The sequence below is a fragment of the Solanum lycopersicum genome, chromosome 7 (genome assembly GCF_036512215.1).
Source record: "Solanum lycopersicum chromosome 7, SLM_r2.1".
Taxonomy (NCBI): domain Eukaryota; kingdom Viridiplantae; phylum Streptophyta; class Magnoliopsida; order Solanales; family Solanaceae; genus Solanum; species Solanum lycopersicum.
In genome coordinates this window covers 58,409,299-58,435,428 of record NC_090806.1, presented here as the reverse complement: position 1 = coordinate 58,435,428, position 26,130 = coordinate 58,409,299, and the positions used below count along the sequence as shown (strand labels likewise).

Genomic DNA, 26,130 nt, shown 5'->3' with positions numbered 1-26,130 from the left:
ATGATAAAATTTTAGGTTTTGACAGTTTTTTTTTTGTAACTGGTAATGTTAGGTCTTGACAGCTTTTGAAAAGCTTAAGGAGTGGAATGACTTCAATACTTGAGGAAATTGGACATGGAGGCTAAAATTTGAAGAAAAAGTGGCTAAAAAGCAAAAAAGAAATTGTGGGGGCCAAGTACCTCACCCAAGTATCTGAGCCACGTAGCCAGGGAAGAGAAGCCAGTCAAGGGGGAGCTTCTGGAATCACCCACGTGACGTAGCCATACGTTAAGGGCCCTGTTGCCATATTTTTGCACGAGTGCGAATAGATTTTCACGGCACTTTTTATATCATCTTTGTACCTTTGAAGCTTAGATAGCATCTGTAACTATTTTTGAGAGGTTTTGAAGGATTTCTCCATCGAGTACCAATTTTCTTTCCTAATTGCTCTTTAATTAGCTTAACTCCATAGCCGGGGTTGTAGACTCTTATGGCATTAAATATGAATGTGTATTAGTTTATCTTGCCTATTATTACTTGGGTTTTTATTATCTACTTACTTACATTCTTATTTGGTAATTTGTTGGTTGCAAACGTAGATTAAGCTTCACATGTCCATTTATTGCTTGGAAGAGTGGAAATTGGATTGGATATTGCACAGCAAGGAATTGAGTATATTGGTAAATCCTTGTGCTTAATTAATAAAATCGAACTAGGGAGATTCCTACTTGGGTTTATCAATTGGGTCTTCATATTTCTTTCTCTTGAGCTCGGAAGAATTTGTAGGGATCAACTTCCTAGAATTGAAAATTTCTATTAAGTAGTTTTCAATAAAAATCATAATCATCAATCCTATGTTGTACAAAAGATACTCATGATGTTAGAATAGAAATAAGTATTTCCTACTTAAAAATAGGAATAGGAATAGGAATAAGAATAGGAATCTTAGTTAGAAAAGGATTCTAATGTAATGTCTATGAATAGGGTCTCAATGTAACAATTTAGATGCACAATTCACTAATATTTTTTCCATATAGTTCTCACACATGAAATAGATGATTTGTCTTTGAAGACAAGTGGATGAAAATATACTTCTACCAACTTCATGACCTACACACAATATTGTAGTGCCTTGGCATTTATAGGAACTTTTCTACCATGTGCCTATACTAGTATGTGCATCATAATTTAGTTCTAAACATTTCCTATTCCCCAGACCCTAGTTCATGAATAAAAGCATACATCTGTCTTCACATTAATTTTTTCTTAATACATGAACTAGTTAAATTCATGTACTTGGGGTGGATCTACTTTACTTTTTTTTTTTTTGACACTAGTATCTACTTTACTTTTGCCGAACACTCTCTTTGAACTTGATTCATAATTCCAAGAGATGATCTAAAAGACATCAAATCTTGGTGAAGATATCCACAAGTCAGTCTTGTAACTTCAAAAACTAGAGCTCAACGTTTTTGCTTATATCTTCCTCTACCTCATCTATGTTTACGGCTTCTTTGATACGAGTCATGTTTTTCGATCTTTCTCCTAATTCTTCCTAGAACTGTATGGTTGCAAAGCTTGTTTAGTAATTCTTGTTTCGGATTATTACATTTTTAACCAAGAATGAAGCCACAAAAGACAGTCTAGCTTAATCCTCAATAATAATTTGTGCTTCTCTTCAAAACACCTGGAGTTCCTTTCTCCCAAACCACCTACCAGATACAACAAGGAACAGCATTCCACCACTTATTTTATACTTTGCCTTGTCCATACTTATCCCAACATCGCAAAAGATTATGTGTAGTCCCAAGCATGGACCATTTGATACCCACAAAATTCAGAAATAGCAGACATAGTTGATCAGTGAAAGGACAATGTAAAAAGAGATGATTAAGAGTTTCTGCTTGACCACCACATACATAAAGAGATTTCTGTAGGCTGTCTACTGTCAGGCATGATTCTTTGGCCCCAAATCCCAATCCATGAAAAAACACCACTTTGTAAGAATCTTTTGACTTCCAGATGTGTTTCCAGGGTCATGGCTTTATAGGTTGGAGTTGCTATTCCTTGGATACAATTCTGCAGCAAGATTTGAGTAAGAATTCCCCTTTGTTGCACCCTTTCCAAAACAATTTATCTAAACTTGGGGAGTAACTTTGAAAATTTTCCAACAGCTTCTACAGTTGGCACACACTTCAACATTCCCAATCATTCATATTTCTTCTGAAGTTGACTGTCCAGGATCTATTTGCTACAAACTTAGCAACGGAACCTTCAGTGCATGCCACCACAGAACAAATCAGGGAAAATCTTTTAGGGGACCATGGCTAATCCAATCATCATGCAGGCAAAAAGTTATTGCATCCATTTGGCATTTCCCACTCTAAAAATTCAGGCTGCAGATTTCTAATGCTCTGCAAGACTGGCACCCCATGTGGATTTTTAATTAGCTTGGCACACCAGCTACCTTAGATAAGATACTTGATCCTAACAACTCTATTCCACAGTGCTTCCACTTTTAGATTGAATCTCCATAACCACTTCATTAGAAAACTTTTTCTGTACATTCTTAGATTTCTAACCCCTAGTCCCCCATATCCTTATATTTAAAAGCATTGTTTTCCATTTAACAAGGTTGAAAGAACTTTTCTCGTTGTTACCATGCCACAAGAATGAACTCCTCATTTCGTCAAATCTATCTTCAATGTTCGCAGATAAGAGGGAACAAAGACATAATATAAGTACACATTGAGTTCAACACACTGTTTACAAGGTCAGTCTTCCTCCCAGTGATATATACTGTTTTCTTCCAGCAAGCAAGTCTTCTTTCACATCTCTCTAAAACTGTAATGACCATCATGGTTTTTTGAGTATTCTGCGTGATTTCTCCGTTTTGAGCCTTTCTGTAGCTTCTATATGTCATTTATGACTTGCAGGGATATGTGGCAAGACTTCCGAAGTTATGGGATGTGTTTCGAGGAAGATTTCAGTTTTGGAAGTTTGGTTTTTGGGATGTTTAACCAAAGTCAAAATTTTGGATTAATGAGGTTGGGTTCAAGTTTTGACAGATCTGTTAGGTCCAAAGGATGAATTTTGACTTAGTTTGGTGGTTTGAATGGATCCCCAGGCACTCAGAAGTGATTTGGATCATTAGATGATTCTAGTATTTTGGAAAGTTTAGAGTAGATCACGATCAACATTTTGTCAAATTGACCTTGGATTGGTTATGGTCAATCTGCACATTTGGTTTGTATCCGGGAAGTTTCAGATGAATTTCGAGGGTCGTGTCCTAGTTTGAAAGTGTCATGAAGTTTCTGGGTGAAGTCCAGTGCATTTCTTTCCGCAATAACGAAGGCGCAGCAGTGAGCCTTGGATCGCCTCTGCAAAGTCATCAAGGTCAAGAGAGGTTGCTCTTGGGAACTCCCATCCACATCGACAATGTGGCACCAGTGAAGCTCGTCTGCTCCTATATGATGACAGCCGCTTCTGCGGAGCTGTAAGCGCCAAGCTCATTTAGTTCCGCCTTTGTAAGCTCGCAGAAGCAGGAAATTCTCCACTTCTATGCAAATCCCTGGCTATTTGGAATTCTAGAGTTTGGGGTTTTGGGCAGTTCCAGAGGGGGTTTGCTCAATTTCTTCATGGGGTAAGATAAAAACCTTCTAATTACGAACTTTCTGCTACTCCATCGCTAAGTTCATCATTTAATCGGTGCTTGATGTTACCGATTTGGGGATTTTCCCCAAGTTGATAAAACGATCCATTTTAGCCAATTATTGGTGCCAGAGTTTTCTACCTGATGGATAAACTGATTCTGAAATAAAATTCCAGATTCGACCTCCGGTGCTCGGGGTTGACTTATTGACTCAATATTTGAGCCAAACGTTCCTATAAAAATTCTATGAACTCGTATACTCATGTAGATTACATATTTAACCATATTAGGATCATCTGGAGGCATTTTGGAAGAAAAGCCTGTCATTTGCTTGTTTAAGCTTCAATTATGGCAAGTTGAAACTTTCTTAATTCTTTATGAAGTGATAGTGCATTAATTGGCTGATTAAGGGATAATGGGTAATGGGGTCCCATATAAATGAGATGATGAGCATTTATGCGGGTACTGGTGCCATGTTAGGGGTAAAATGATGATTATTGTTAGAGTGACAAAAGTCTCACATCCGTGATTAATGAGATGGGTGGACTCCTCATGAGGGTTGTGCAATCCTCCCCTTTAAGCTAGCTTTTGGGATGTGAGTTAGGCCTAAGACCTAATTCAACATGGTATCAGAGCAGGGCCCATCTCACCCGATGTTGGGGCCCCCGAAATCAAAATTGTTCACGCACCACATGCTAAGCATTGGGCGTGAGGTGGGGTGTTAAAGAATGACAAAAGTCTTACATCGGTAGTTAATGAGATGAGTGGATTCCTTATAAGGCTTGGCAATCCTCCTCTTCCTCTGAGCTAGCTTTTTGGGGTGAGATTTAGGCCTAAGACCTAATTCAACAATTATCTTCTTGCTTGATGAATCATGTGATTACATGAGCACGATTTGTGGCATATTGACTTGCCTTGATGCTTATGTTGCTCACTTGGTATTGATAAATTGATTTTGGCAGAAATCCCATATATGAGTTGTTTACTTGATTATTCTTTTACTTCATTACTCTTATTGTTAAATGATTCAGAGTTGATTATGATTGTTTGTGCCGAGGGTTGAATCTGGTGTACAATTCGTTTGTGTTGGCATTTCAACTCATGCGCATTGACATTATGGAGGTGAAATGATAAAGCTCGATTTATAAGGTCACCTTGGGTATTCATGGTATATAGCATTTATTTGGTAATCATTAATGTTATCCAGTATAGACGGACCCACATGAGTTCCAGGGTGTTCATCCGAACCCACTCGGTAAAAAAATGTCAATATATATAAAGTAAATTTTATGTTTTTATGTAGATATATTAATTTTGAACCCTCTTATTAACAAGAAGCAAGTTGTAGATTCCTTTAAAGTATGTATCTATTCTAGTCCATTTAGCGTGATTTAGCTCTAAACATTTCCTATTCCTAGTTCATGAATAAAGGCATACATACATCTTAGCATTAAATTCCTAATACATGAACTAGGTAAATTCATATACTTGGCATGAATCTAGTTTACTTTTATAATAGGTACTTGGCATGTATCCATTCTAGTCCATTTATCGTGATTTAGTTCTAAACATTTCCTATTCCAAGTTCATGAATAAAGGGATACGTGCTAAGAGTACATGCATATTAGCATTAATTTCCTAATACGTGAACTAGGTAAATTCATGTACTTGGCATGAATCTAATTTACTTTTTCAATAGGTCAAGGAGGGCTTTCAATCAATTACAACTGGAACAACGCAGACAAATATGGTTATCACTGATTGATCAACTTCAATACCATATTGCTCCAAAAGGATCTCGAGCAAAGTCTCCCAAACAGATTCAGAATGGTATCTCCATGAAGGTCGAGGAGGATTTTACAGGCATATGCTTTGTTCACTTTCCAGATTAAAATAAAAAAGAATCCAAGTTATTGAAAAGAAGCACATACCCAAAGCTTCACAAAGGTATCCGTTATAACTGGAACAATGCAGACAAATATGGTTATCGCTGATCGATCAACTTCAATACCATAATGCTCCACAAGCATCTCGAGCGCAGTATTCCAACCGTATTCAGAATGATACCTGGACAGATTCACCACATTATCCAACATGACAAAGCTTTCTAAGGTAGATTCCATTACTTTTGAAAAGAGGGAAATGCTGACAATTTCCAAAGAAACAAATACGGAGATAAAAGATAGAAATGAATAGAAGAAAAGATAAGAGAGTAAAACTAGGATTGGCCCCACTAAATTTTAGGAGATGAGAAGAATAATTTTACGTCTAGACCTTGCACCTTGTTCTAGTTTAAGTACTTGTACAATAGAAATTTTAAATTTAATCCTTGAGGAAAGCCCAAAAAGAGGTTTAGGTTATTTAAACCCTTCACTTCTGTGAATTGCAAAGTAATGAGCAAGCTGCCTTCACTTTTATGAATTAGCTAACATGGATAGGTTCTATATTTTACAGATAAGTTAATTTATAACATTCAATTTGTCCATAAACATGAAATGGAACAAAATTTTACCCCAAAAGGGTATCACTAATCAGAATGATCAGAAATGCCTTGCCAGCGTCGGAGATATTGTTTAGTATCTTATAACCAGTAAATTTGAGTAGCTTTACCTGCAGAAAGACAAGAAACTTTGTATCTTAGAAACAATAAGACAATTTAGGAAGTACACTTTCAGAAATCCTATCCAACCCCTCAGGTAAATGACAACTAGGGCCACATTTTTAAAGTTAAGATGTCTAAATCTGAATAATGCTTGATTTTTAATATGTCCATATTCGGATAATTAAGACTCTTTGTTTTCTCTAAATCTCAATGTGCACAATTTATCTTTATCTAACAACTCATAAATATAAAATTCAAAAAAAAAAAAAAAAAATTAAATATTATATCCGCATAACATTAGAGAATATTAAATTAAATGGTCTTGTAAAAGTTGTTAGTTAGATGAAGTAAACTCTACAAACTAGCCATAGAGGCATTTATGGGCAGTGGTGATCGGTAGTGATGGTTGTGAGTTGGTGGCTGACGGTGGTACGGTCGTAAATGATGGTTGTGCGATGGTCACCTATGTTGCTTGGACTCTTGAAAAATGTCAACATGTGCGTGTTGGATTCTCCAAAAGTAAAGTGTTTTTGTTAAATCTGACATGGGTGCAGAATAAAGTGAAGAGTTTGCGCAACTTAGGTGGTCGCCAGTGGTGGTGTTCGGTGGTGGTTGCGGGTAGTAGTGGCTGGAGACTGCTTTGGTTGGTGGCAGTGATAAGCAATGGAGGTTGAAAGTGGAAGTCGCATGGCTGACAGTAAAAGTGGTAGGTGGTGGTTGTGTGATGAAAGTTGGTGACAATGCTTGTGTGATAGTGGTGAATAGAATAGTAGTAAAAGATGAAAGGAGTACAATAGGCAAAGTACAATCAAGAGCGATATTAGAAAAGATGGCATTCAAAGAAAACCTCCTTTATTTATCTTAATCACACCAAGTCCAACCAAGTTTGTAATTTCACATCAACCTCTTTTGCCCAATAACATAGATGATACCAGTATACCAGCAAACAGACAAATTTGGAGGAAGAAAGATATTTCTCCGATTGAGAACTTACTTTACTCTCATTGAAGCACAAAAGAATGAATAATGAGACCCCAGAGACAAAGTCTGAAAATATATAAGCAAATGCCTTGCGATTTTCTAACCTCCACTCATCCCGCAACTCTAACCTGCAGTTTTAATCACCCAAAAATTAACAGTATCAGAAATCAATGTAACTCATGTCAGGATCTTAAGTGAGACATGTTATAAGAAGATTTTCAGGGAAGGATTTCACTGAAATATTCTTCACTGTTTCCAATCAGTTTCTCCACATAAATCAACATATTAACTCTGCAACTATGTCCTTAAGCAAAAGAAGAGGCTCCAAGGATATGCTTGGATGTAAAGACAGACTTGACATATATATAATATCAAAAAACTTGAGGAACATAGAAGAAGCCTTCTCCAGCTAATAGGTTACTTAACTTAGTCATGTATTTATAGACAAACTGAACAAGTTAGAGTCCAAAACACAACAAACATAAATACAATTTAAAATACAAGTTCTATTCTAGCATACATGTTAAGGGGAGGAATGAACACTCGGCATCCTTTCTGAGATCTCTAACTCGAGGTTGTTTCTTTTTTTGGTCCAAACAACCAGAGTTTCCCCAAGGAAACACAAAACCCAAGGTGAAGCAGGAATATCAGAATCTCCAGCCCAATCCGTATCTGCAAAGAGGGTCAAGGAAGATGAGAAACTGGAATACGATTGCAAGCAATAAGTGGAAGTGCCTTCAAGGTATCAAAAGATCCTCTTGACTGCCTGAGATGACAAGTAACACGTTGATGAAGAAATCACAGAGGCAACGTGACTGAAAACTGGAGTCAGGCCGTGAAAGAAAGATATAGAACCCATCCATGTTACAATAAAAGGAAATATTTCAGGCAAAGGAGAATATATCAATCTAACTTACTGTGAGTGAGAGTTTGGATAGATTTACCAAGTTAACCACTTAAGGATATCAGTAACGTATTTGTGTTGGACCAACAAGTTGAATAATAACTTGATTCCAAGTGTAACAAAGGGAACTCAAAGTCTTCAATAGAAAATTTGGATTGAATTAATGAGACAAAGTAAGAAATCAACCATTTGGCTGATCCAAAAAGTGTTAGGTCATTGACATAGACGAGAAGAATCAAGAGATCAGGACCTTCATGAAAGATAAACGAGTTGCAATCATGAGATTGTTTAGTTGAGAAAAAAAGTTCCAAGATAATGAAACCATGCTTGAGTTGAGTGTTAAAAATTTCAAATGATAGAATCTCTTAGATTGCCTCATAAAAAAAGCATTGTCTCGTGACTTGTCATGACAAAAATATAGGGCAGAGGTTGTGGAATCCAGTTCTTCAGAGGGTTGAGAAGAGGTTAGTTAGATGGAAGGATGGTAGAAAGCTATTTGTCTAAAAGAGGGAAGAGAGCGCTTATTAAGAGCACCTTATCGAACATTTCCACTTGTTCCCTGTCTTTGCTTCGTGCTCCAGCTTCAATCACAAGTAGCAAAAGTATCAAAGAGAATATCTTTGGGATGCGGCAGATAGGGCAAAGAAGTTCCATTTTTTGTGGTGGGAGATTTATCACATCTCCTAAAAAATGGGGAGATCTCGATATTAAAGTTTTATTGGTGTTTAACAAAGCTTTGTTGAGCAAATGGCTTTGGAGATCTGGGGTGAAGGTACAAGCTTTTTGGGGAGAGGTGATAGTTGATAAGTATGGGGTGATGGAAGGGAGAGGGAGAACTAGAGATGTCATTATGCCTTTTGGGAGATGGGTGGAGAGTCTTTTTTTTGGGTACACACATGGGGCAAGTACAATCTTCTGAAAGATGAGTTTCAGATTTGGTCCCGAGTTTCATGCCAAGGAGACTCGACGATCCCAACATATTAGGGGGACACAAGGTGGAGAGAATTTTTAAGATTTGAAATTTAGGACAAATTTCCAAAATTGAGAGGTAGCAGAGTTTCAAAAGTCACTCCGGTTGATAACCCCAATGTCTGATGGAGTTTGGGGAACAATGGTTTTTCTAAAAAAACTGTTCATGTTATTGGAACAATGGTTTTTTCTCTGTCAAGACCTTTTTGCAAGAGACTGTTTGTTAAGGAGGAGGTTGTTTCCGTGTAATGCAATTTGGATACCACAAGTGCCGAGAAAGGTGTGTTTCTTCTCTTGGCTAGCTGCAAAAAGGGGTGATATGGCTAAAAATCTTAGAAAGTGGAAAGTTGTCTGTGTCAACTGGTGTTATATGTGCAAGGAGGGGGAGAGGATGTGGATCATCTTCTTCTATATAGTGATTTTTATCATGAGGATATGGCGGGATATGCTTAGATGGTTTGGAATTTCTTGGGCTATGCCACAAACTATGAAATACTTTTTATTTTTTGAACATGGTAAGATTATATTCCTCGGCGTTAAGGATATGTTGGCCACCTCCGAAATAGAGTAGCAATACATGCTTCCTATCAAATCTATAATCTGATCTATATCTTCTATACAAAGTTGTTTACCCCAAAAAAGTACAGATATAATAAAAATTCATTCAACTCTGTGTATGGAATTGGACCTATCTTCAAAACATCTTTCATTTATTTCCCTCCACAGTAACCACTATATACATGATGGTATTAACCTTTACCATCTCTTTTGGCTTTTATTGCCTCCCCTCCTCATCCAACTGCTCAAGAGATCTGATGTGCGTTCTGGCATTGTCCAACTCATGCATGTAATATTGAGGAACAGATTCCATAGTCGAGCAGTGAATTTGCAGTGTAAAAGTAGGTTTTTATTTGTTTCCCATCTCATGTTACTGAAAATACCTAGGAACCAGTTGTCTGCCCTCTTCTGTAGGACTTCTTGTGTTAGTCATGCTCTCTTCATCACTACCAAGTGAACTTCACTTTTGTGGGGATGTCACTCTTCCATAAATAGTTCTAATGACATTTTGGACCCCCAGCTATTACCTACACGCCTCTTTTGTGTGCATTACTTACCTAAAAAATTTCATCCTTGATAATTGATATGCTTCCACAAGACCCTATTGTGGCTATTGTGATTATGTTCGCTCCACCTAGTATTCCAAGTAAAGCTGTCGCCCTCTCCCCCTCCCAATATTTAGTTATCTTCTAAATGATAAGTCCCAGCCTTGTTTTTTCCAAAAATCACATACTCTAGCATCAGGATTTTCACAGATTAGGAATAGATCTAGAAAAAGATCTCTGAGAGAGGTTTGATCTATCCAACCATCCTTGCAAAATCTAGTTTTGTTACCATTTTGCACTTTTACAAATTAATTTTCTTCCATCTGTGGACAAAAGTTTCTGATTGTCCTCCACACACCCCACACCATATGGTTACAGAGGATTTTTTATTTTATTTTTTATTTTTAGAATGGTAAAGTTGTATTCATCAGCAATGAGGGTATGGTGGCTACCAAACAAAAAATTCCAAGGCAAAGTATTCATGATTACAAAGAGCCTAGGAAAACTACTAATTGATCGACTTCATATATACCCTCTTGGCCTCTTCTTTACACCAGTATAAATGCAGTTTTCTTTTATGCTCTGCGTTGGGTTAGTAATATTCTTAAAAAACCTATTGTCTCTTTCCTTTCAAATTGACCATCATATGCAAGATGGGACTAGATCCCACCATTTTTTCTGTGTTTTACTCCCTCCTCTTCTCATCGAACAGCTTAGTAGGTCTGAAGTATGCTCAGGTACCACTCAAGGATCTTGGATAAGGCTTTGAAACATATACCATATCTGGGCAGTCTCTCTACAGTGAAGGAACAAGTGGTTGTTTGTTTCCTCCTTTTCATGGCAGAAGAAGCACCTAGAAATTAATGGTTGTTACAGGCATTTTCTGTACACCACGGACTTAGCTTACCATATTTTACTAATATAACCTCCTTCCAAAGAGCTACCCCCACCAGGGGCAGACCCACATGGATTTCAGGGGGTTCACCCGAATCCACTAGACAAAAAATTACACTACATATGTGAGAAATATAAGAAAAGAATATTATTGAATTTTTGTTGTGTCTACATTATTACATTGAGACCCTATTTATAGACATTAGCATATAATCCTTTACCAAGTAGGATAATATTTACTATTCCTTTTCTATTTGTATTCCTATTCCTATTCTAAATATGATTGTATAAACCTATTCATATTCTAATAGAATTGTATAAACATATTCCTATTCTAATAGGATTGTATAAACCTATTCATGTTCTAAATATATAATGTTACTTTTATGTATTTATGTAGATATATTAATTTTGAACCCCCTCATAACAAGAAGCAAGTTGTAGCATAGTGGTAGATCTCCTTTTAAATTGAATCTCATGTCCGGGATCGAATCCCATTGTGAACATTTTATTTTTTTAGCTTCTCAACATTTAGTTTCACGTTTTTTTGTTTTTTTTAAGAAAACTGTGCTAAAAGAGTAGATTTGAACCCAAAAACTCCATTGTGAACATTTTATTTTTAGCTTCTCTTCATTTAGTTTTGGGGTCAATCTTTCACATAATGTGCTAAAAGAGTAGATTTAAACCTAAAAAAATCTAAACATTAAAGAAAATCCAAACGTGCTAAAAGGTCTCTTGTAATGGAACTAAACTTTTTCTACCTATAAACTATATACTACTGCTTCTTAGGATTGTGTTTTGTTGGCTTATTCACACGTTTATAATTTTATTATTCGAACCCCTGAATGAAAATTCTGGATCAGCCACTGACCCCCACCCAAGGGTATCTCCATTGTCACTTCATTAGTGGGCTCCCATTTTGTAATATCAGGTTTCTAAATCCCAAGAATCCCTTTTCTTTTTTGAGAATAAAAATGTTCCAATTTACCAGGTTGTAACCTTTCCCTCTTACTTTCTTTCCATTAGAAATTCTTCCTTAAGCTTGCCTAGTTTTTTCACCACTTTCTTTGGGATTGGGAATAAGGACATCACATAAGTAGGTAATCTACTACAGAATTGATAAGGATCAATCTTCCACCTAGAGACAGGTATTGTGCCTTCTATCTAATAAGCTTCTTTTCAGTTTTCTCCAGAATATCATCCCATATTTTCATTGTCTTATGTTTGTTGCTCAAAGGCATGCTCAGACATTTGATCAACTCTACATCCCAACATGCTTGTCAATTCCTGAATCCGGGAACCTCATTTTTAGGGAAAAGACTGTTATTTCCCCAATTTACTCTCAGCCCTAAACAACTTCAAACAAAACCAGGATCATCACTCTAGTGTAGCTGATCTGTTTTGCTATAGGCTCACCGAAGATGATAGTGTCATATGCATAAAGCATAGAGCATATGACAGACTTCTTTCCCCTACTCTTTCTCCAACTTGAAAACCTGTGATACACCTATTATGTGGTGCAATCTTCATCATACTAGCAAAACCTTCCATTAGCAAGAACAAAAAAAAGAGAGCCGATCACCGGGTCTCAACCCCCCCCCCCCCCTTTTTTTTGATGCAAGAAAACTCGCATATTCATTCATAAGAAAAAAGAACCTAACTGTTTTTATAAAGAAACTCAATCCACTTCAGCAATCTGCTACCAAATCACATCTGACTGAGTATTCAGAAGAAAGGACCAATTCACTTGGTCATAAGCTTTCTGAACATCCAGTTTGCACATTATGCAGGAGCTCTCCTTTTTCATTCTGGAGTAAATGCATTCATTGATTATGAGTGTTGCATACATGATCTGCCTCCCCTTTACAAATGTCATTTGATGCTTGTTGATCAATTTATTCACAAATCACGACCATTTTTAACCTTTCTGCCATCAGTCTAGCAATATTGTTGTAAACTCCCCCCTACCAAGTTAATTGGTATGAAGTCCTTCAGTTCTGAAGCTCATGATTACTTTGGGATTAAGGCAATAAAGCTCTCCTTAAAAGCCTAATTGGAGTGAAATTTTTTTGAATAGTATTAATAATATCTCCCACCCTTCGGGATGGCCATTGGTTTGAGCTTGGGACTTCCATGTTGGAGGTCTCAAGTTCGAAACCCCTTGCCAGCGAAAGCAAGGGGTTTGCCTTCTGGGTCGAGCTTGTCGCACCAGGTTTGCCTAGTGCGGGGTAACTCTCCTATGTGATCTGCGAGCTATTGGATAGGAGCGAGGGTTTTACCCTGTGTGCACCCAAAGGATAGCGGCTGCAGGTTTTCCTTGTCATAAAAAAAAAGTATTAATAATATCTCCCTTTAGCAGAACCAAAATGTCTCAAAAAACACCATTGGTAAGCCATCAGATCCGTGCTTTTCCTTTGCACACAAGTTTAAACATTCCAATATTTCTTCTTCCTCATAAAGTCTCTACAACCAAACATCTTCTTCTTTAATGATCCTTGTAACATTCTGCAGTCTGAAGTCAGGCCTCTATTGTTCAGTCTCTTTCTAGAGATTTTTGTAAAACTTTTGCACAGCCTCCTTAACCATCTCATGATCCTTAATGGTAGCTCCATCCATCTCCAATTGATCCATAGAAATGAACCTCTTATGAGATGTTGTAATTCCATGGAAAATTTGTGTTTTTGTCCCCGTGTTAGCCATTGGACTCTTGACCTCTGCTACTAGGCTAACTCTTCCTTCTTAGCTACCACTTCAAACTCCATGCCCAGGTGGGCCTTTTGCATCAGTTCATCATTAGTGAGTGGCTCTATGTTCCTTTATTGTTCCCATTTGATATTGTTTGAGGGTATCCTCCTTCCCTTGTTTCCAATTCCCTCTTTTGTTTTTACTCCACTCCTTTAACTTAACTTTAAGCATTTTAAGCTTCTCAACCAAAATGTAACCTGGTCTGCCATTCACAAAAAAGGACTCCCAACATTTTGTTACACTCTCTTTAAACCCACCATTTCTAACCATCATGTTTCAAATTAAGAAGTAAGACATTCTCCACTCTTCATCTCCACAGGTCAGAACAACAGGATTTGGAACCAAAAGCTATTTTGGGAAGACAACTATATTTGATTAGAGAAATTTTCCCTCCACTCTTCACAGAGGAAAATCTGTCAATCGTAAAGAAGCACAATTGTCCAAGTAAAGAATCCTTCAAAATAAAGGAGGATCCACCAACTCCAATTCTTCACTACAGAATGATAACTCTGCCATGGCACCAGTCAGTCAATGCAGTTTCCGATGTTGCGTTGGAGGTGCGGGTGAAGGAGGATAAGACATAGGGCATGAAACGTGGTTCCTCTCTCGTTGATGTGGGTTGTTTGGAAAGACACAAAAATAGGAGAGTTTTTGAGTAGTCTCCTATCACTTATTTTCTTTTGGGGCACCCTTAAAGTTCCTTGTTTTATAGATGATAGGGTGGAGTTTGTAGAGAATCATGTTTGAAAAAGCGCAAATAAAGTGTGGGAAAAAACTCCAAAAGAAACTCCAGAATAAAGTTCCTTAGAGATTTTTTGCGCTTTTCGCCTCTGTAACATTGTGCCTCTTGTGAATATCTCCAGAGCCATTTCAATCGGAGAGCCTTACTCTGTGGCTTGAGATTTCTATGTCAAACCCCCCTTGTTTTTTTTCCCCCAAAGCACTTTGTCCCATTTGACTAGATGAAGAACTGTTGAATCAGTTTTCTTATTTCCTTTTTAAAGAAAAACTCTCCTAACCTTGTCCAAATCTCCGTATGATACCATCTGGGACTGGGAAGATGGACACCATGTAGGTGGGAAGAGCATCCAACACTAAATTTATAGGGAACAAAATAGGATATTAACTAATTTGTGATAACCAGGCCACACTGCAAATTGTCTCAAATCTTGTGTGAAAGAACCAAGCACATCAAGGTAAAATATCCTTTTCTTAATATGCATTGCCAGAAATTTTGCTAACTATACTAATCAGTTAGCAGGTGTCCGTACAAATCACTTAGAGGGACAAGAACTGATTATATTTGTGGCAAGATAGGAATACAACACTCCAGCTTCAGAGGAAGAGTTAAGAATGAAAATATAGAAAGACTTGATCCCTATCACTGTGTTTATGTAATTAGTGAACATCTAAGAATACAAAATTATAGGTTTTCCTTTTTCTGAATTGCTTGCAAACACTATTTAAACCCCTGCCTTTTGAAAGATTAAATATGGAATTCATTTCCTAATCCTCTTTTTTTTAGAATTGGTAAACATTGTATTCTTCAGCATTAACGATATGTTGGGGACCTTTAGAAAATCAGAAAAAAAAAAGCATAATACTTACAAGGATCCCAAGAATTCTAAGAGTTGATCAAAAAGTTGATCTGAATCCTCTAATCTATCTCTTTACACCAAAAATATAGAGATACAATGCAATTCCACTTAACCTTGTGAATGGAATTGGATACATCTGCAAAATTCCTACTATTCCTCTCCTTCCAACTGTCCACCAAATGCAATGTGGAACAAATTCCACCAGGTCTTTTGTCTCTTGCTAGCTCCTCTCCTGATCCAACAACTAAGTAAATCAGTTGTATGTTCGGGCATACTCCATTTCACTTCTGAATAGTTGAGAAACATGGAACATATTTGTGCTGTGAAAGTACAATGTAAGAATAGGTGAGGTGACTGTTAGTTTCTCCTGTCTTCCCACATAAAGAGCACCACGGAATTATGATCTTCTTTTTCTTCCTCAAGACTTCATGTGTCAAGCATGCCTTTCTAATGACCAGCCAAGTAAAGCATTTAACTTTTGTTGGTGCTGCAGCCCTCCAGATATTTTTTCATGAACTCTGGTATCTGCTACTTTGCGAGTTGCACTCCTTTTTATATGCCCTGACAACTGTGAAGATCCCATCCTTACTGTGTGACCATCTAACAACATCATTGTCAGTATTGGTGCCTGCAAAATCCCCCAGTTCCTCCAACAATTTGGCTACTCTATCTATTTCCCAATCATTTAGAAGTCTTCTGAAATAGAGATCCCAATATTGTACTGTATAGCAATCACTCATCATTGCCTCAGAATTGGTGCACAAAATAAATAGATCAGGAAACAAGTCTTTTAGGGGGGTTTGTTTGATCCATACATCCCACCAGAATCTAGTTCTCCTTCCATCCCCCACCTTGATATGTAAATTTGCTTCTAACTTGGGCCATAAGTTTCTAATAGCTTTCCAAACCCCCCCCCCCCCTCCATAAGCATCTGTGCTTATGTTACTACACCAAAATCCATCCACCCCATATTTACATTTAATCAAATCTTTCCACAAAGCTTTCCTCACCTCTGTGTATCTCCACAACCATTTAATCAAAAGACTATTGTTATGCTTCCTCAAATCCTAATGCCCAAGCCACCTTTATCTTTTCTATGCAAAACTGTTGCCACTTGACTATCAAAAGGAAACTTGTTATCCAATTTTTCATATGGTAAAGAAATCCCAATCTACCCAAGGGAGTAATATTATCGTGTAGAGGTTCCACAGCCCAAAATTACAGAAGGAATGGAGGCTTGAAATAAAAGACATAAAATACCATTTGCAATGTGACGATACTCTCAGTCAGCATATTTGAGTCCAAATGTAAGGAAAAGAAAAACAGAGAGGATGTTGGATTATTGGTCTGTTTTCCCGCATCTGATTGAAAAAATGAAATTGAGCACACAATTTTTTTTGGTTGAACAGTATACTCTATTGATTCCAAAAATTATGTACAATGAAAGTTCAGGAGCAGACTATGACTATCCACTCCGCTACACAATGACTGAACACTTATTTCTACCTGCTCAAAACTAAACAATCTGGAGAGCATAACTCATGTGTCCTATGATATTACTGAACTAGGAAAGAAAACCAGCTAAATTACAATGTATCATCACTAAAAGACAATGATTTGAGCAAACATTTTGAACCAATGAATGGCACTCCTTGAATTTATCAAATAACTCCAATTTTAACGCATTAAACAGAACTTGGTATAGTCTTCCATAAAAAAAAATAGTAAGGAAAAAGAATTAGGTTGATAGCATCCATGTCGGTCTACTTGCACTAAAGTTGATGGACTTCAATGAGAAATGAAGAAGATGTTTATTGTGCAAGAAAAGTCAAGATTGACCCAAGGATTATAACAAGAAGTGGATCAAGTGCTACATATATTTCATGGTCCAAGTTCGAGTCCAAGGGCTGAAAGACTGGACAACATGAAGGCCAAGAGGAGAGCCACAATGAAGCCCAATAGGAGCATAAATATTTCCTATTCTGAAAGTTTCCTAATTTAATGTTTCCTAGTTATTACTTCCACAGAAGTAGCACTCAAATCTCATTCTATTTGGGATATATTTTCCCTATATATAGGGGTAGATTTTATTATTTTAATTAGACAAGACAAGACATGATTAATATTATTTGAGAGGTTTCTCTTCTTTACACCTTTGCGTGTGGTGATTGGATTTATCTTACAACCTTATAAGAACGATTCTCAAGAGACAAGATTAATTCTTAACTTGATATTTTTGGTTCTTATTCATAAATTAAAAAAAGGGAAAAGGCTCAAATATGCCATCGAACTTTCAAAAAAGGCTCATTTATGCCATCCGTTAAAAGTTTGTCTCATCCATGCCACTACCGTTTAAAAAAAGGCTCATTCATGCCATTTTTTTTTAACGGTGGTTTTACAAAACCACTTTTTACACGTGTCAGATTTAAATTCGTCCACGTCATTTTTTATTTATAATAAAAAATCAAAAATCTGAAAAATTATTAAATAAAAATCCACCCAATCAAAAATCCACCCAAATAAAGATCCACCCAAGTAAAGACCCACCCAAATTAAAAAAATATCCCATATAACCCATTAGTAACCCAATTTTTCAATTCACTTTTACCCTAGAAACCCAATCTAAGAATAGGAGCATTGTGTCGAGTATGACAGTGGATGCTATAATTTGAAGGGGTCAGTGTTGAATTCCAGTGAATATTATTTATTCATTGTTGAATGAAGAAGCGTCAACTCAAAATTTAGAACGAATTTTATGGATATATATATATATATATATATATATATATATATATATATATATATATATATATATATCTGACAACCATTGAAAGCTAGCTTATGTTATTTAGGTACTTTGTCAAGTAATTTTTAATGTAATTTTGTTGCTTATTTTTATCTTGGTACATTGTACATTGTTAATCACTGAAAGTTATTTTTAATATAATTTTGTTGTTTTAGTACTTTGTCAACCATTTTTTCCAACATATATGTGCCTTCAAAGTCAATTATTTACCAAGAAGTTTTTTTTATTTGACAAAACTACAAAGAACTCAAATAACTTATCAAACGGGGGCATATGACACAGCTGCACACTAGCTCATATGACACAAATAATACAGCTGCACACTAGCACATATGACACAAAAAACTTATAACATGTTGTATAAATTTCAGAGTTGCACTTGACCAACTATAGAAAGATAATATCATTAATAATCACAATGCACAAACAAATTCCAAGCAGCAGCAATAAAAAAGTCCATTGAAAAGAACTGTGATGTCAACATGCACTAAGGAAATACACTCCATAACACAAAACTTCAACATCAACATAGTGCATAACCTAATATTTCAACAAATCTAGCATCAATTGTCACTCTATTACAGAATAGGTAATTGTCATTTTTTAAGGTTAAAATAATTGTAATAACAAAAATCACATGTTAACTGCTTTGACCTTTAAAATGTCTAGGCATCACAAAATGAAAGACTTAACCTTTAAAATGTCTAGGCATCACAAAAGAAAAACAAAACAACTTTCATATTTCAAAAGAATTGGGTTTCTAGGGTAAAAGTGAATTGAAAAATTGGGTTACTAATGGGTTATTTGGGATATTTTTTTAATTTGGGTTGGTCTTTACTTGGGTGGATCTTTATTTGGGTGAATTTTTGTTTGGGTGGGTTTTTTATTTAATAATTTTTCAGATTTTTGATTTATTATAAATAAAAAATGACGTGGACGAATTTAAATCTGACACATGTAAAAAGTGGTTTTGTAAAAATACCGTTAAAAAAAATGGCATGAATGAGCCTTTTTTTAAACGGTAGTGGCATGAATGAGCCAAACTTTTAACGGATGGCATAAATGAGCCTTTTTGAAAGTTCGATGGCATATTTGAGCCTTTTCCCTTTAAAAAAATACTTAGTCTTACATTTATTTATTTTTTGAAAATGGTAATTGTTTCTATTTCTGCAGACCAGTATATAGGTTGTACTGAACGCTTATTTACATAAGGAAACCCTAATAATATCGACCTATCCCTATAATGAGTCTAAGACATCAATGATAGAGACGGTATCATTAGAGTAAATTTGATTACACCAAAAACACAGTCAAAATGCAATTCAGTTTAACTTGTTGCATACTACTCTCCCTATTCTCAAAAACTCAAAGCTTCCTCTCTTTCCATATTGTCCACCAAATAGTGGCAGGGACAATTCTCCAGTTCTGTTTTTTGCTTGTGTCCCTGCTTCTTCCCAGCTAAATAGAGCTAAATAGAGCCTCTGAAATTCTCCCAGGCATGGACCAGGAGATGCTTTTATGTCTAAGGAACAGATTCCACAACTGGCCAGTGACTTCGCATTGGATAAACAAATGATTGACTGTTTCTGCAGTTTTCCCACAGAAAAAACATCAGAGCAAAGTGTAATTCCCCTCTTCATTGAATTCTCCTGTGTCAATACTGCTTCTTTAGCCAATAACCACACTATTGTCTCTAATTTCTTTGAAATAGGGGTCTAAGATCACTCTTTGATCTAAGTTTTTGAATTAGCTCTATCAGTATTTAATTCACTAACTTTTGACTACTAAGATCAATTAGGGCTTAGCACATTTTTTTGAATTTGAGGATTTTATTCTCAAATTTTGCATATCTTTCAATTCCTGTCTTTAATCTATTTATTTTTGCTTCTGCAATAGTTTCTTGTTTATTCAAGACTTCAAGTAACCTGATTCTTATCAAAGGTGTCTGCCAAACATCAGAATAGATCAAATGAATGAAACACTAGCAATATCATTAGAAGACTGAAAAGATAGTCTGGATTGTTTGCCAAATTGATAGACCTTAAAAATATTATTTGAAAAAGCAGAACTGCAAGAAATTATCCTTTATTATTATTATCAATATGATAACTTGCAAGTGTTCCCTACTAAATGGTTGTGCGGATGTAATGAAGAGGTTTTGCTAGATAATGCAAGAGGAGATGAGTTCTTGGCAACAAGAAGAGAATAGAGAGCATCCGAGTATCTGCAGTGGTGCAACACTTGATTTATCTTCTAGCACTTGACCAAAATAACCATTATCAGTAAATTTAGTACTAAGGATCATTATTCCGAGTGAAGAGGGTAGTTCAATGGGAGAACCCCCCTTTGAGGATAGAATAATTTTGAGGATTACAGAGGTACAAAAAGAAGTAAAGGCATTTCAGTAGAGGAGGAAGAAGAAGGATATACCATTGGTTCTGATATCAAACTGAAAAGAACAATATAAAAGTGCTCTCAAGCAAATAAATTGAATTATGCATGTATTCACATGAATCGTCCGAGTCAGTTAGTACAATAAAAATAAATATATTGTAAAATACAAATATAGTCTATTAATGCATTTATCAAGAGAACAGACAAAGTGGTAGATGTCTTCTGCAGCCCCCTTTTTTCCCTTTTTACACAAGGAATTAGGTTATTCAAGACAAGATTATCCAATGTGAGTGCAAAAACTTGTTTTCCTTCAAAAATCAGTTGCTTCCTTCATACCAACTCTTTTAACATCAGGCGTATAAGTGGGTAAAGAAAGGAAAGGACAACACGTATTTGAAAACAAGGTGTGAACTAAATTTCTCAGAACACTTCAGATTAACATAACAAGAACGGGCATCAGCTGTGGTAAAACTTACGCTTTGTGTCGTAGCTCCAGATGCAGCTCCTTTTCAGACAAAGGTGGAGATTTACCAATCTCAACCTCAAGGCGGTAGCGTGCCTGCTCAGCCTTCAATTCCTTAACCATTTCAAGCTTTTGGTTTCTTCTGACATCAAGCATCTGTGCTGCTAAAGGTACAGTCTTAACATATCTGACCATGACAAATAAGACAGTCAACACAAAGCTTAAATGGGTGTTCCATTCACACTAGCAACCATCAGCAGGAAATGTACCTGAATAGGAAATAAGCAAGCAAGAGGTGTAATATTTCCTTAGAACAATATTGTTGTATTGTTTTTACTCATCCAAAAAGTAATATGTTCTCAAAAATTTAGAAGTCAGCGATGGTAGTGCAGGGATGTATGTTCACAATATCAAGAAATAAGCTCAAATACCTGTATTACTAGTCTACTGTCCATGAAGAATTTGTCGCACTGTGACGCAGAAACAAGGAAGAAAAAATTTCAAGTAGTTTTAATTAGGAAAATGACACTTGAGTAGGCTTCGAACCATTGGAACAATTAATAGATGAAGTCAAGCAAACCTCTCTTTTCTGGGGATAATGATGGAGTAAGCAAAGTATACAACAAAAGCTCATAAGAAAGAGCATCAGGGAATTCATCAGGCTGTCTGAATGAGAATTACAAACTTAATAAAACACCTCAATCCCAAACAAGTTCATTTCAGAAAATTCTAATAATAGTAGAAACTATAATAATAAAATATTTAAAAGGATTGTTTGCTCTCAGGCACCTTTTTCGAGGCTTTTTCCTGAAGTCCCTTCTGGGCTTTGGGATCCAGACTCTGGTGAACTTATTCCACCGGAAAAGTGTTGTTTTTTTTTTGAGAAGGTAACATTGTGTATATTCATTGAAACCAGGCTTGGGTTGCACTAAACCATATTTACAGCTTGTCAAAAAGTAAGAAAACTGAATCTGAATCCTAACAGGAACCTAGGATATCTATAATGGATTCACTGTCCTCTAAATACATTTGCTTGCACCAGAAACAAAAGCCTGATACAATTTAGTTTGATCGTTCGAAGATCACAACTCTTGCTCTCAAAACATTTAGCATTTCTTTCCTTCTAAATAGTCCACCAGATACAGGACAATCTTCCATCTATCTCTATCTGCAGCTCCCACCCCTACTTCTCCCCAACTGTATAAAAGATGTGTGATTCCGTTAGGCATAGCCCAAGCAAAACCCCTGAGCCTAATGAAAATCCTCCATAGCTGGGATGTTATTCTGCACTGGAGAAACAGTTGATTGCCTGTCTCAACCTCTTCCCCACATAAATAGCATCTAGAACACATGGAGAACTTCCTTTTCTTGAGATTTTCATGTGTTAAAATTGCTTCTCTTGCCAGAAGCCAAGTGAAACATGACATCTTGAAAGGGATTTTAGGTTTCCAAATCTGCTTCCAAGGCCAAAGGGAAGGTTGTTGTCCATCTTGATTTAGCAACTTATATGCAGAGTTTACCTTGAATGTGATTTTGTTATTTCTTCTCTACCATAATCTATCATGTTCATCCCTTGTTCTGTAAAAGTTTCCAGACTTCCAAAAAAATCAGTCACGGTCTTGATTTCCCAATGATTGAAATTCCTTCTAAACTGGAAATTCCATCCATGCTGTGTCCAAATCTCAGCTACAGTCACTTGTTTATTCACTGCCAAGTCATGCATCTCTGGAAAGATACTTTTCAATCTAAAGTTGTCCAACCATTTATCCTCCCAAAATGAAGTCTTGATGTCATTCCTACACTGTTGGTCGTATTGATCTTCAAGAGAGGCCACAAGATTCAGATGGATTCCATAGGCTTACCCCATATGGTGTAAGGACCTCCTTTGTCATCCACTTGTTTTCCTCTTCATATTTTGCTTGAATTACTTTTCCCCAATATGGTTGAGGCTCTTGAGAATACCTCCATAATCACTTTAGTCTAAGGGCTTTACTATGCTTTTTCAAATTCCTTACTCCAAGACCCCATGTTTCTTCCCCCCAAGAACCTTGTTCCACTGGAATATTACTTTCTTCTCTTCTCTTTTCACTTCTCTCAATCTCCTTCCACTTTCTTTACCTCTACCATCCTGTTCACTTGAAAGGATGGACAATAGGATCTACTTTTGTTCAGGGGGGAAGTCCTATGACATCACTGAAGCCAAGGTTAGAGAAGAGGTCTAGTACAACTAAGTGGAAAGTGGAGATACCACATAAGGATGATGGTGTTGAACAGAGGCTTTCTCCTCTGGATTTACAAGAGATTTTACGAAGCATCAGAAGTGAAAGGGAATTCTTTTAAAACATGGAAATGCAAATATTATTTCACAAATATATTTCTTTCTCCGAAATTCCAACAAGTATGGAAGGTTTCTATCTTTGATTACAGTTAAGGGGGCAGACAGGGCAATTATTAGTATTCCAGAAAACGCTTTTACTGATTGGTGGAGAAAACTTGCGGACAAAAATCAATGCCTTCATTAAAAGAGATACATCTACCAAAAAAGAATCTTATCTTATCTTATATACATACAAAAGAGAATCCTAGGCCAACCTACATGGCACCCTTAGAATTCATGAATTTACTTTTATGTTTTCTTCGTACTTTTAGTTTTTTTTACCTCTATTTTGTTTTTACCTTTAAGCCCGCTTATTCAACTCTAGTGTGTCCCTTCAGACTGTTGTGTTTCTCCAATTGCGTCTTGATAAGGCACGTATCTTCCGTACTTATTCAAGGAGGAAGAAGCAATGAAAGATAGGAGAAGATATTGATTTATTGATTTGCATCTTCTCAAATTACTGGAGATTTTCACCCATGGAGCAATGAGCAGTTTCTTACCGTTATTAGAAGTCATTTGGCAGTTTCTTATGGTTACTAGAAGTTATCTATCCTTATCCTAAATAGTTATAAAGTACTTATCAATTATGTATTATATAATAAGAGATCTAGTAAATAAGTAGACAGATAGTAATATATCTTTTAAATGCAGAAAAGGTTGTTTTAAGAGATACGAGATACTTGTCTCTCTTTGTATTTTCTATTGTTCTTCAAGATACGAGATACGAGATACTTGTGTCTCTTTTTGTATTTTGGTTGTTTTTATTAAGTTTAAAACCTCGGTTTCTATCATTGGTATCAGAGTAGTCAGATCTCTCATGGTTAGCACACGAACCAACGCTCCCACAGCGAACCTATCATGACGACTCCTGATCAGATTGGCCAGCAATTAACCACTATAGCAGCGAAATTGGGAGTGCTTTGGCTGCTGATGTGGCTGCATTAAAAGCACAAAACATGCTAAATAAACATGGAAAATCACAAGTTTTACTGGAAGAGGGTGAGGTTGATAGAACTTGGATCAAGAAACTTATCGACGTTCGCACACAAAGATGGAATTTCCTAAAGTATGAAGGAGGAGATCTTCGAGGTTGGATTTTGAAAGCAGAGAAGTATTTTCAAAATTATCAATCACCTAATGATTGCAAGGTTGATGTGGCTTCAATGTATTTGGAAAGAGATGTATTGGATCTTTTTGCTTGGATCAACAGTGGAAGAACAATTTATCACTGGGATGGAGTTGGTGAAAGTTATGCAGGAAAATTATGGACCTGTTGAATTTCAATATCCAAATGAACATTTGTGTAGTATCCCAACAGACTGGATCAGTTTTCGAGTATAGGCAGGAATTTGCAAAACGGGCCGCCCGTGTGCAAACTTGGCCAAAACATTGTTTGCTTGGAGTTTTCCTTAGCGGACTCAAAGAAGACCTTCGTGTGGATGTTAGGATTCATAAGCCTCGATCTATGTATAAAGCGATGAGTTTGGCCTTAGAATATGAAGGAAAACATGGACTAAATCAATCCAGTAAGGTGTCTGCTTGGCCTTCTGTATCAAGACCTTCATCAATTAGGACTTCCTCTCCAACGACTCGAGAATCCTTTAATTTCCAATCATCCCGCCAACTAGTTACACGGCGTTTTCAACAGTCATCTCTTCCAAACACTCGCTATTGAATTTTGAACAACAAATTCGGCAAGAAAAAGGCCTATGCTACCGTTATAGAGACAAGTTTACCCCTGGCCATCGCTGCAAACCTGGGACTTTTGCACAATTGGAGTTAGTGCAAGAGGAAAACCATGTGCAAAGTGTTGACGGTAATAAGAATGAAGACATACCCCCTACTGATTTGGAGAAAATCTCTTTTCATGCAATTTTGGGCAAACAATCTGCTTCAACTTTGAAACTTCAAGGCACTCTTTGCGCGCATAAAGTGTTGATGTTGGCAGATAGTGGTTCGACACATAATTTTGTAGCAAAAGAAATTGTAACGGAACTTGGGTTGGCAGTCAAATATGTCCCTACTTTTGGTGGCCAGATAGGCAATGGTGAAATTATCAAATGCAACAAAGTTTGTCATGACCTGTCAGCACAGGTTTCTAACTTGGTCATAAAACACATTTTTCCCTTTTTCCTTTAGTGGCACAGACATGGTGTTGGGTATACAATGGCTAGCATCCTTGAACACAATAAAAGCCAATTGGAACGAGATGTTCCTAATTTTCCAATTGAATGAGAAAACTTATCAACTACAAGGTGTTCCACAGAAAACACTCGCACCAGCATCTTTCCAAGCAGACCTTGAAGAACAGATGTTGCCTAGAGATGCAATGTTAAACCTTATGAAGGCAAATTATAAGCACATAGACCTCTCTTCTAATGTTGGTGATGCTTCTGTTTTACGTCTTCAGCCATATGGCCAAAAATCTTGGTCAGCTACAAAGTTTCCAGATTTTTGACTTAAGGACAAGTCGTCTTTCCATGAGGGTGTACTTATAAGGCACGAATCTTCCATACTTATTTAAGGACGAAGAAGCGAAGAAAGATAGGAGAAGATACTGATTTGCATCTTCTCAAATTACTGGAGGTTTCACCCATGGAGCAATGAGCAGTTTCTTACCGTTATTTGGCAGTTTCTAATGGTTACTAGAAGTTACTCTTAAA

The 26,130-nt window shown here is 36.6% G+C and overlaps 1 protein-coding gene and 1 long non-coding RNA gene across 2 annotated transcripts in view; one reads left to right on the top strand and one right to left on the bottom strand.

Moving 5' to 3' along the window:
• Positions 1-26,130, bottom strand: part of LOC101263730 (protein DAY-LENGTH-DEPENDENT DELAYED-GREENING 1, chloroplastic) — a 42,041-nt gene that overhangs the window by 811 nt on the left and 15,100 nt on the right. Inside the window, exons 4-7 of the mRNA XM_019214828.3 lie at positions 21,104-21,277; positions 7,228-7,342; positions 6,144-6,241; positions 5,563-5,698 (exon numbers count right to left, since the gene is read on the bottom strand). Of these exons, the coding sequence (XP_019070373.1) occupies positions 5,563-5,698; positions 6,144-6,241; positions 7,228-7,342; positions 21,104-21,277 (523 nt within the window). The remainder of the gene's footprint in view (positions 1-5,562; positions 5,699-6,143; positions 6,242-7,227; positions 7,343-21,103; positions 21,278-26,130) is intronic.
• LOC104648430 (uncharacterized) overlaps positions 1,937-26,130 on the top strand; it is a 31,420-nt gene continuing 7,226 nt past the window's right edge. Inside the window, exons 1-4 of the long non-coding RNA XR_011210763.1 lie at positions 1,937-2,074; positions 2,154-2,752; positions 2,916-3,622; positions 5,331-5,743. This is a non-coding gene — a long non-coding RNA (uncharacterized lncRNA). The remainder of the gene's footprint in view (positions 2,075-2,153; positions 2,753-2,915; positions 3,623-5,330; positions 5,744-26,130) is intronic.